Source organism: Cajanus cajan, chromosome 8 (assembly GCF_000230855.2).
Source record: "Cajanus cajan strain Asha chromosome 8, NIPB_CcT2T_4, whole genome shotgun sequence".
NCBI classification, from domain to species: domain Eukaryota; kingdom Viridiplantae; phylum Streptophyta; class Magnoliopsida; order Fabales; family Fabaceae; genus Cajanus; species Cajanus cajan.
Window position 1 is genome coordinate 17,050,645 of NC_138524.1, and position 12,125 is coordinate 17,062,769.

A 12,125-nucleotide genomic window follows, 5' to 3' on the forward strand; every position below is an offset into this window, starting at 1 on the left:
CTCTTAGGGTTTCCCATAGGAATCCATAGAGATCTTAAAATTATACATTTATATTTAAATATAGGAAAAGCAACAGAAGAAACATATATAATTAAGAAAAATCTCACATACATGAGCATACAACAAACAACAAACATAGGATTGAGAGCCAATCCCACTACCCATGCCAACATACATTCCTACACCCAGAGCAAGGTTTCTCACTCCCGATAAGCAGGAGCTGAAACTAAAATCGGATCTTGTTGGTCTTCTCCTCTGGGTTCCCCTTGGTCTTTAGAGAGAGTAGAAGAAAAGAGGTTAGAATTGAAAAAATGTGTTTTTTGAGTGTTAGAACGTTCTATTTATAGGCATTAGGAGTCGCCAGAATGACCCATTTCAAATTCGGAACAGCCCGTTCTGGACTCGTTTGTCATGCCTAAATTCCACATTCAGAATGGCCTGTTCCAAAACTAGATTGGCCCGTTCTGAAATCACATTTTACCTACAACGGCCATATCTGGAACGACCTGTTCCCAAATCGGAACGGCCCGTTCGGGCTTCGCATTTTACTCATAGAATCTTGTGTTGGAACGGCCCGTTCCAGTCTAGTCTTTATAGGCCATTTTAGTAGTCTGGAACGGCCGGTTCCAGTTTGAGAACAATCCGTTCTGAGTTACTAAAAATCAAAATATTATCGAAAATAATTTTCATAAATATTTATTATTAAAATACTAATAATTATTAAAACCTTTAAAACATTCTATAAAACCCATTAAATAACTATAAGAAAATAATCTTCATAAATATAAAAATAAATAATAATTAATCATTATACTAGTAAAAAATTCAATATGTTACATACACATTTGAAATTCACCAGCAATATGATACAAAGTAGTTACAAATTTTATCTCATCAAAGTGTGTGAAATATCCAAACAAAATATCAAGATGACTAATTAAGACATTAAATTTAATCTCAATATATCAAACACGATTTGTTATCTTATATAAAAATATTTTGAGATTTTTCTATAACAAAAGAATATGTAGAAATTATTTTAACTTGCTATCTAATTCAACTTTTATTTATCATACTTATTTATGAATCAAATATTAATATTTTAAAATAAATTTTTAATAAATAAAAATAATTTTTTACATAATATAAATTATTTATTATAAATATAAAATATAATTTATAAATTTAAAAAATCTATCTATACAAATTTAAAATATAATTTATTTATTTCTATATATATAATTTATTATAAATTTTAATTATATGTAAAAATATTTATATATTGTATATATTAAAATACTAGTTTATTAAAATATCCAAATAATAGTAGATTAAGATTCATTAAGACTTCTTCTAACAAAAATAAAGATTTATTAAGACTTTATTAATCTTAAAAGATAGAGTATCAAAGAATAAAATATTATTAATTTGATACAATGTATTAAAATTTAGAGTAAGTTACACTTCACTATCTTCAATTTTTTTTTATAAATATATCATTAAATACTTATAACTTCTAAATTAAAGACTAATTTAATTTTGTGCAACTCTTATTTGCTCTGCTTTATTACGATTGCAGATTTTTTTTTATCTCGCACTTTCCATACCACCCTAACTAATACCACCTTGGTTTTAAATTTTTAAATGGACCTTTTTTTCCTTTTTATTTTTTTCTCTTCTCCTCATTTTACTCTAAAATCTAAATTACTCTCCCATTGTATTTTTATATTTAATATTTTGTTATCTCATTACTCTATTTTATTGTTTTAAACCTTTCACATTCTTTAAATAAGTACTCATTTCATTATTTTTTATTTTATTTTAAATTTTTAAGAAATAGTGAATTACGAAGAGTCTCTTTTTACCCTACTTTATTATAATAAAAGTGTTAATTTGATTCGATCAACTTTAATTTGTTTGAATTGATTCAATTTTTCATTTTTCAATTTCTAATCTGAATTGAACTAATCTAATCCAATCATATTCAATTTGGTTTAGATCTAATCATTGAACTTAATATTAAAGTAATAAAACAAAAATAAGAAATCACACTAGAAAAATTATAAAACATAGATTAAATTATACTTGTGCTCCAATAATATCAAATTTTTAATTTTGATCCTCTATTTTTAAATTCACTATTTTAGTCCTTTGATTTTATAAAATCTATAATTTTGATCTCTTTATTGAATGTTCATTTGTTTATTGTTAAGATCGTAAAGTTAATCATGATTTGACCTTAAATAAATAATATAATAATTAATATTTAATAATATTCATGCTAAATTTCACTTTTGATTCTCATTTTTATCCCATAAAAATAGTAAAATAAAATGAAAATGGTATCAAAATTAGAACTAAAAATATAGTTTAGCTTAAATATTGATTATCATGTCATCTATATAATGTTAGATCATAATAAACATTATAATTTTAATGATTAATAGATGAAAATTTAATGAAGGGACCAAAATTGTAGATTTTGTAAAATTGAGTGACTAAAATTGTGGATTTAAAAATAGAGATAACAAAATTGTTATTTTCATATTATTGAAAGATCAAAAATAAAATTTAACCAAAAATATATTTTCATATCATTCAACTCCAACTAATAAAACATTGGGTACAAATCTATTTGTCGATATTATAAAATACCTCACTTAAATCATTCAACATTAAAAATTTTAAAAATAACCAATATCATTAAATTGAAGCTTAAATTTATCGATTAGAGCTGACATAATTACAATAGTCAATAATAAAAAAAAATGAGAGAACAAAATGAGACAAAAAAAAAAATAATTGACTTTCATTTTACGAGTGAAATGTAATAAAGGACTTTCATACTTGAACATATATTTATCTTTCACTAAAATTTCAAACTTCATAACTCAAACCAAAATTAATAATAAAAGTAAAATAAAAATAATAGGTTTTTTTAATCAAATGGATTGATTTGATTTAGTTTCTAAAAATAAAAATTTGAGATACAAATCAAATTAATTGGATTTATACCTTTTTAATCAAAACTTAAAGATAAATTAAAAAATCTCTTAAAAGTAAAAAGATTATTATCGAACAAAACTCTTAAAATGTAAAAACATTCCGGTTAGATAATGAGTTTAAAAATTATCTTTTAAGATATATATTTATATACTTTCATTTATAAATTTAAATTATAATGAAATTTAATTATTAATATAAAAATTATTATATAATTTATAAATTTAAAATTATCTAAATATTAATATAAAATAAATATATATTTTGTGTATTACATATATTAAAATATTAACTATTTTTTATTTTAATTTGAAATTTTTATTTAATTAAAAATACATTTAGATTTATTAATAATATTTTAAGCATGGTAAGTTGGTTTATTTATATATTATATTAATATAACATATAATTTTAGACACACACATATAATAATAATAATAATAATAATAATAATAATAATACATTTTTAATAAAAATAATACATATTGATATTATTATTAGCATCTTTTTTTTGTTTGAAATTGAAATTAGTGAAAACAAAATTAAAATCTTTCCTGCTTGCTAAGAATTTATATTTCTCCCATCATGCATTCGCAACCTTTTTATTCGTTTATTTTCTTGCAATACTTGATTTTCAATTTTCATTTTCCATAAATTTATTTCTTCCTTCTCCACAAAATTATGAGACTTTTTGGCACAAATAAAATAAAAAAGAAAAAAATACTCAAATTAAATTTTAAAAAATTAAATTTACCATTTTAGATAGTTTTAGCCACGTGGCATGTGGAATAGATGGCGTAGGGGAAGCAGGGAACTTTGAAAGGGATGAAATGGCTATGAATGGCGCAGGTGGGGGAGGCGACTTGTTATGTCTCAACGTAACTTAAGCACATGGACGTGAGTCTAGGGATGGCAACGGGCGGGTTGGGTACGGGTTTCATAATACCCATCGTCGTTTCTGCGAGTTAAATCCATCTGTGACACCCTCTACCCCAACGTTAATACACAATAAATGTAAACAATAATTTCTTTTTCTTTTTGAGTAAATAAAATCTTTCATAGTTTAATAACATCTTTCATGTATAAAACAACTACTTCAAATCTCATAAGGTAGAAGATTCACATTCGTAACTCATCAATCATAAAAAAAAAGTCAAAGATAAGTATTAAGCTCAAGAAATCTTATAAAGGAGAATATATATTAATTCCAGTAAAGGTGGCAGTGTCTCCTAGTTAGGAATTAATATATCACTTTCAAATCATGTAATAAAATAGTATGACAAAGATATACATTTTGGTCTTTTCTCAAGAACGTTCAAAATTACAAAGGAAGAGAAAATTAAAACTTTTAAAATAATAACATCCCAAAAAAACAAGCCTAGCTATGCCCGATGTCACATCCTATCAGAGCACGCCCAACTGAAGCCTTAAGCCTCATTACCAACATCCTCATGATGCTGATTACCTGCAACATAATTTAAACATATACAAAAAACAACAAGGGAGTGAGAAACATCTCACTCAGTTTCAGGCGCAGAAATAAAGGTTAGATAGCACCCACACACACACAACAAATATAAGTCACATATAAACAATACACATACATCATCAATATCACATATATACTCATTTATCATGCAATGATGTCATGGACTCGACTCATAAATGCATGCATGTGGCGCCATACGGAAGATTCACAATTCATCGTTGGTGACCCTAAGGTACACCTGGTTACATCACTGGTGACCCTAAGGTACACCTTGTTAGCATGTTACATCGTTGGTGACCCTAAGGTACACCTTGTTAGTCGTGGGTGACCATAAGGTACACCTTGTTAGCATGTTACATCGTGGGTGACCATAAGGTACACCTTGTTAGTCGTGGGTATGCGGCCTCAGCGGCACACCTGGAGTAATATATGCATATGATGCATGTCATACATTTATAATCTCATTGACTCAACATTTAACTTAGTACAAGGTTTCATCAAGTATATCATGTCATTATTTTTCATATTCTTATTATCACAGCTTGTCTCAATAGTCCATTTTTAGGTCTCATAGTCAATTCTTAGGTCTCATGTCATTTGTCCATATTTCCATGGTCATGTCATAAATACTCCTCATAAGGTCCGCATAGGTATTCACAGAGATTCAGAGAGCATTCTTATTCATATTAAAACTCATTTATTATTAACATTAATTTCATATTCATTTATTACTTCAACAAAGAAAAAGGTAGAGTAAATAGAAAATCAAACAGAACAACGACACCTTCAACAAAGAGCAAAGTAGAGTAAATAGAAAATCAAACAGAATAACGGCACCTTCAACAAAGAGCAAAGTAGAGTAAATAGAAAATCAGACAGAACAACGGCACCTTCAACAAATAGCAAAGTAGAGTAAATAGAAAATCAGACAGAACAACAGCAAGGGATTGGGGGCCAATCCGACAAATAAACTATCCAACAATTATCCCCACACCCCTGAGCGAGGTTCTCACTCCCCCCCTTACCTGGATAAGCAGGAGCTGGAACTTGGGCAGGGCCTCCTCCTCTGGATTCTCTCTTTCTTCCCTCTCTTTCTTTCTTTCTTTCTCTCTCTCTCTCTCTCTCTCTCCTCTCTCTCTCTCTAAGATTATCACTTCTTGCTCAATATAAAATTTTCACCCCCCTTGGCCCTATTTATAGGCAATCTGACGCACCCAGAACGGCCCGTACTGATTTCGGAACGGCCCGTTCCGGATCCTTCAAACATGGGCAAATTTCTCAACTGGAACGGCCCGTTCCAAAATCGGAACGCCCGTTCCCAAAAAGCAGAACGGCCCGTTCTGAAACCAGAACGGCCCGTTCTCAATCTCAGCAGAACGGCCCGTACTGCTTCCTGAATGACCCGTTCTCCATACCAGAACGGCCCGTTCCAGCCCGTTCTGGGTCTTTAAAAACAAGCATATTCTTTCTTTTGGAACGGCCCGTTCTGCATTTGGAACGGCCCGTTCCGACACCCAGAAATACCCTTATTCCTTTATTAAAATTACGAAAATGCCATCTTTTTTTTTTAAAAAAAAATTGGGTGTTACACCATCCGTACTCCTGTACTTGTATTTGTTGGGTATGAGATTTTCATCTCCATTCCTGTCTCTGTCAGGTATCGGGTATACCCGTACCTGTACCCGTACCCGTCAATTTTTTTTATTTTTTATTTTTTTATAAAAAAATGATATTTTTAAATTATTTTTTTTATTATATTATAATTATAATTAGGTTATTTTTCTATCTCATATTATAATTGTACTCTCCGTACCGCCACGCCAAGCTCGAGCTCGGCATCACAGCATGGATTGACCTCGGAACATGCACTTGGAGACCTCGGCCTAGACGAGATCCGCAATCCAACCAGATCCTAACTGATCTCGGTCTAGACAAGATCCGTTACCCAATTAGATCATAACTGATCTCAGGCCCAAGGCCCAACGCAACCCTAATTCACACTAAGGTACGTGCATTACTTATACGAGACATACACTCATACAAACCCTAACTTTAGCATCGGAGTCTCTTTTGCAGGTACCACCCCCATCTTGGAACACCAACGTACCAGCGAAGGACGCTCACCAATCTTACTCGGCGGATCATCTCTATAGCAGATCTCCGGTAAGAACATTTGGCGCCCACTGTGGGGCCGATCTAGACAGCTCTTATCGGCCACGCTTATGGTATTCACCAGAAGCCATAGTAGACGCGCAACAGACGACGCAGATCACTCAACTACCATGGATAACGAAGCCACAATGAGGAGACTGATCAACCAGGTCGAACAGATGCGACAACAACACGACGCCGATCTGCGCAACATGCGTGCCAAGCACGAAACCGACCTAGTGGTGATGCGGACCGCTAATGAAGCCGACTTAGCGGCGTTGCGTGCCGAGAACGAGCGTATTCGCGCTCAACTCCCTCGGCGTCCCTCTGATCAACCCCCTCAGCCGAGTCATCTGCATGAGGAGGAAGGCAACTCAGTTTCTCAGCCACCAGCCACGACGCAATATGCAACGAGCCACTCCGGCCGTTCATGGAGCGATTTGCAGCCACCTCGGTCAAGATCAGAAACCTGAACCCCAAGGTCGCCCTGCATGCCATGCTCATGGCCCTCAGGCCCGGACCGTTCGTCGACAGCTTGTGCCGTGAGGCTCCTCGCGACATGGATGAGCTCCGCACCCGTGCTGCGGGCTACATCTAGATGGAAGAGCACTCCGCATTCCGTGACCAGGTTCGTGGAAAGGGACCTATGAAGCCAGAACAGGGTCACAGGGACAAGGTCAAAGTCAACAATGACAGCCAGTTCAAGAAATCGGCTAGAGCAAACAGAGGGGGGAGATATGACTTCTATACTCCCCTGAACACGCCCAGGGTGCGTATCCTGGAGGAAGCCAGTAACAGCAACCTGCTCACCCTGCCACCGCCAGGTCACACCCCCAATAGCGCCCACAAATCCAAGCACTGTCGGTACCATAGGAATCACGGTCACACCACTGAGGAGTGCCGCTCACTCCGGGACCGTATTGAAGAACTCATCCAGGCAGGCCACCTCGGCCAATATGTCCAGCGACAACAGGGTCACCGAGGAGGCTATGGTGGACGAGGACGAGGCAGAGGCCGTGGTTCAGGAGCTCGCACAGACCAACCCTCTAGCTCTCAGCAGAATGCCGGCGGAGTAGTGCAAGCCGAGGTAAGCCAAAAAATAGGATCCGCTCCCCTACGAGGAGTTATCAATACAATTGCAGGTGGCTTTGCAGGGGGAGGTGCCACCAGCTCAGCCTGGAAGAGACACATGTGCAATATCAACACTGTCCATTCCGCTACCTCGGCTTCGCACCAAAGTTCACCACCGATCACCTTCACTGACAACGACTATGCCAACGTCAGTCCCAACCAGGATGATCCCATGGTCATAGCCGTGGAGGTAGCCAATTGGGAGGTGCACAAAACACTGATAGACAGGGAAGCTCGACAGATGTCCTGTATTGGCCGACCTTCGTCAGGTTAGACATCCCCCACTCTCTCATCCAACCTCACAAAGAGCCCCTAGTCGGTTTTGCAAGAGAGCGAGTGCACACTCGGGGATACGTGGACCTGCTGACCACCTTCAGAACCTCTCCGGACACAAGGAGAATCATGGTCCGATACCTCCTTGTGGAGGCCAACACCTCCTATAACATCATCATTGGGAGGCCCACGTTGAATCAGCTTGGAGCAGTGGTGTCCACTCCACACCTCACTATAAAGTTCCCGGGAAGTGACGGTAAAATCATCTCCATCAAAGTAAATCAGAAGACAGCTCGGCAGTGCTACGCTGAGAGTCTAAAGATCTCCTCGTCCGGCGAACAAAACAAGAAGGATCCCCCCACCGTGGCTCACATCACCCACGTGGAAATCACCGATCTCGATCCGAGATCCGACTCCCATGATGAGCGGTCGAGCCCCATTGACGAGCTGGACGACCTCCAAATCGGAAAACTTCCCGAGCAGTGCACAAAAATCAGCAGACAGTTGAGCCCAGAATTGCGGCAGCAGCTCGAAGCTGAGATTCTCCAAAATGTCGACCTCTTCGCCTGGTCCAGCGCCGACATGCCAGGTATAAACGCTGACTTCATCTGTCACAGGTTAGCGATACACAAGGAGGCAAAGCCAGTGGCCCAGAGGAAGAGGAAGGTCGGCGGTGAAAGGTTGGAGGCCATCATCACCGAGACACAGAAATTGCTGAACGTTGGCTTCATCCGTGAGGTCAGATACACCACATGGCTGGCAAATGTGGTCCTGGTGAAGAAGAGCTCGGGGAAGTGGCGCATGTGCGTCGACTACACCGACTTGAACAAAGCATGCCCCAAGGACTCATACTCATTGTCGAGCATTGATAGGCTGGTTGACGAAGCGTCCGGACTCGCCCTCCTCAATTTCCTCGACGCCTACTCTAGGTACAACCAGATAATGATGTACCCACCCGACGAGGTGCATACGTCCTTCATCACGGACCATGCCAACTATTGCTATCGGGTGATGCCCTTCGGTCTCAAAAACGCAGGGGCAACCTATCAGCGGCTGATGGATAATGTTTTCCACCAGCAGATCAGGCGGAACATGGAGGTCTATGTCGACGACATGGTAGTCAAGACCATCTCGGCAACAGATCATGCTACCGACCTCGCCGAGGTGTTCACCCAGATTAGGAGGCACAACATGCGCCTCAACCCAGAGAAGTGCGTCTTCGGCGTCCAGGGAGGCAAGTTCCTCGGTTTTATGATCACCAGCAGAGGAATTGAGGCCAATCCCGAGAAGTGTAAAACAATCATCCAGATGCAGAGTCTGCAAACAGTGAAAGAGGTTCAACGCCTAGCCGGACGGTTAGTCTCACTGTCCCATTTCATCCCCAGACTTGCGGAGAAGGCAGGGCCGATCTTCACTCTGCTACGGAAGCCAAAAGACTTTCAGTGGACGGATCAGTGCGAAGAAGCTTTTCGAAGCTTCAAAACCTTCCTCACGACTCCGCCGATCCTACAGAGGCCGGATCACAAAACCGACCTCCTCCTCTACTTGGTCGTGGCAGAAAGCGCTATCAGCACAGTGATAGTACAAGAGCACCAAAAAGTGCAGACACCGATCTACTTCATCAGCCAAGTCCTCCAAGACGTAGAGAAGCGATACCAAATGATCGAGAAGTTGGCACTGGCACTTGTGACGGCGTCTCCGACCCTACTTCTAGAGTCACCAGGTGGTAGTCAAAATCGACTACCTAATCAAGCAAATTCTGCGAAAGCCCGAGCTCGCCGGACGGATGATTGCGTGATCAATAGAATTGTCCGAGTTCAGCATCCAGTACGAAAGTCGCGGACCCCTGAAAGCCCAATGCCTGGCCGACTTCGTAGTTGAGCTCACAACTACTACTGCCGAAGAACCCCAAGTATGGACTTTACATGTTGACGGGTCCTCCAACTCTAAGGGTGGTGGTGCAGGTATCATATTGGAAGGGCCGAACCAAGTTACCTTGGAGCAATCCCTCAAGTTTAGCTTCAAGGTGACCAACAACCAGGCGGAGTATGAGGCACTCCCCGCAGGACTAAGGCTAGCCCACGACCTCGGAGCTCGAAGAGTGAGTTGCAACAGCGACTCAAAGCTCATGGTGGAGCAACTCAGTGGGACGTACCAAACAAAGGACACTCTTCTACAGCGGTACTTCCACATTGCATACCACCAGATCTCGTCCTTTGACGAGTTCACCATACAACATGTGCCTCGAGAACAAAACACCCGAGCCGACCTCCTATCAAAGCTCGTTAGCACCAAAAGACCTGGACAACACCGAACTATCATCCAAGAGACCTTGCACTCACCCAGCGTGGACGACAAAGTCGTCAACGTCAGTGACAGCGAAGACCTGGGGTGGATGACAGGCGTCTAGAGTTACTTGAAAGAAGGGACCTTGCCCGAAGATAAGGACAAAGCTCGGAAAATGAGGATGAGATCGGCTAAATTCATCATCGTCGGGGATGAGCTATTCAAACGTGGCATTTCCACTCCACTGCTCAAGTGCTTGACTGCATCTCAGGCAGCCTATGTCATCGAGGAAATTCACCGAGGCATATGTGGCATGCATTCCAGAGCACGCTTAATGGCGACCAGAGTACTCCGAGCTGGGTACTACTGGCCCACTCTGAAGTCGGATTGCCAAGACTACATCCAAAAATGCAAAGAGTGCCAGCAGTTCGGCAACACACACCGGCAACCGCCCGAAGCTCTCCACCACATGATGTCGGCGTGGCCTTTCTCCCAGTGGGGAATGGACATCCTCGGGCCATTCCCCCCTGCAAAAGGTCAACTGAAGTTCCTCCTAGTTGCGATCGATTACTTCACCAAGTGGATTGAGGCATGCCCACTCGCCAAAATCACCAGTGAGAACGTGCAAAGATTCACCTGGAAAAATATCATTTGCAGATTCAGAATCCCTCACACCCACGTTACTGACAACAGCTGACAATTCATCGCACAGGGATATGAGGACTTCCTCCTCGAGCTCGGTATCAAACATCTTCCGACCTCGATGGAACACCCCCAAACCAACGGCCAAGCCGAAGCAGCCAACAAGGTCATCCTCCGGGAACTTAAGAAGCGGCTAGGGAACGCCAAAGGACAGTGGCCCGACGAACTACCCAGCATCCTCTGGGCGTATCATTGCACCCGCCAGTCAACCACGCAAGAGACGCCTTACAGGCTGACCTACGGAGCTGACGCAATGATCCTAGTAGAAGTCGGAGAGACGTCCCACCGACGCCAAGTTTTCAGCAGCGAGCAGAACGCTCGAGAGTTGGCAGCTGACCTCGACTTGGTTGACGAGCTTAGAGACGAAGTTCAAATCCACGAAGAAGCCTGCAAGCTCCGAGCTTCTCGAAGATACAACACCTGAGTGAGACCTCGCTCTTTCCAAGTTGGTGACTTGGTGTGGTGATTGCTGGGCGAAGCACGGAAAGACACGTCAGATGGGAAGCTTGCACCCACTTGGGGTGGCCCATTCCGAGTCACAGAAGACTTGGAAAATGGAGTGTACCGATTAGAAGAGCTCAGCGGAAAACCCATACCGCGAACTTGGAACACTACGCATCTCAAGTATTACTTCAGCTAAACTTTGTACGAATGAGCTGTGCACTCTTTTCCCGCCTCAGTCTTTTGTCCCAAAAAATAGAAAAATGGGTTTTGGCTGAGAGGGTTTTTAGCGAGGCACATTTACATAATCAATAAAATGACTCATTCTGTTCAACACACATTCTTTTCGCATTATTTCATGTTTTACGCTAAATAGAGGTCGAGTTCGAACCTCGGCATGATTGGGGTCGAGTTCGAACCTCGGCATGATTGGGGTCGAGTTCGAACCCTCACAAAAAATTACTTAACGAAAAACTGAGGTCGAGTTCGAACCTCGGTATGATTGGGGTCGAGTTTGAACCCTCACAAAAAATTACTTAACGAAAAACTGAAGTCGAGTTCAAACCTCGGTATGATTGGGGTCGAGTTTGAACCTTCACAAAAAATTACTTAACGAAAATCTGAGGTCGAGTTCGAACCTCGGTATGAT

The 12,125-nt window shown here is 40.0% G+C and overlaps 1 protein-coding gene across 1 annotated transcript; it reads left to right on the plus strand.

Moving 5' to 3' along the window:
• Positions 1-11,096: 11,096 nt before the first annotated feature.
• On the plus strand, positions 11,097-11,459 carry LOC145950273 (uncharacterized). The gene has a single exon (XM_083061351.1). It carries the CDS (start codon positions 11,097-11,099, stop codon positions 11,457-11,459), a length of 363 nt encoding a protein of 120 aa, XP_082917477.1.
• The last annotated feature ends 666 nt before the right edge of the window (positions 11,460-12,125 follow it).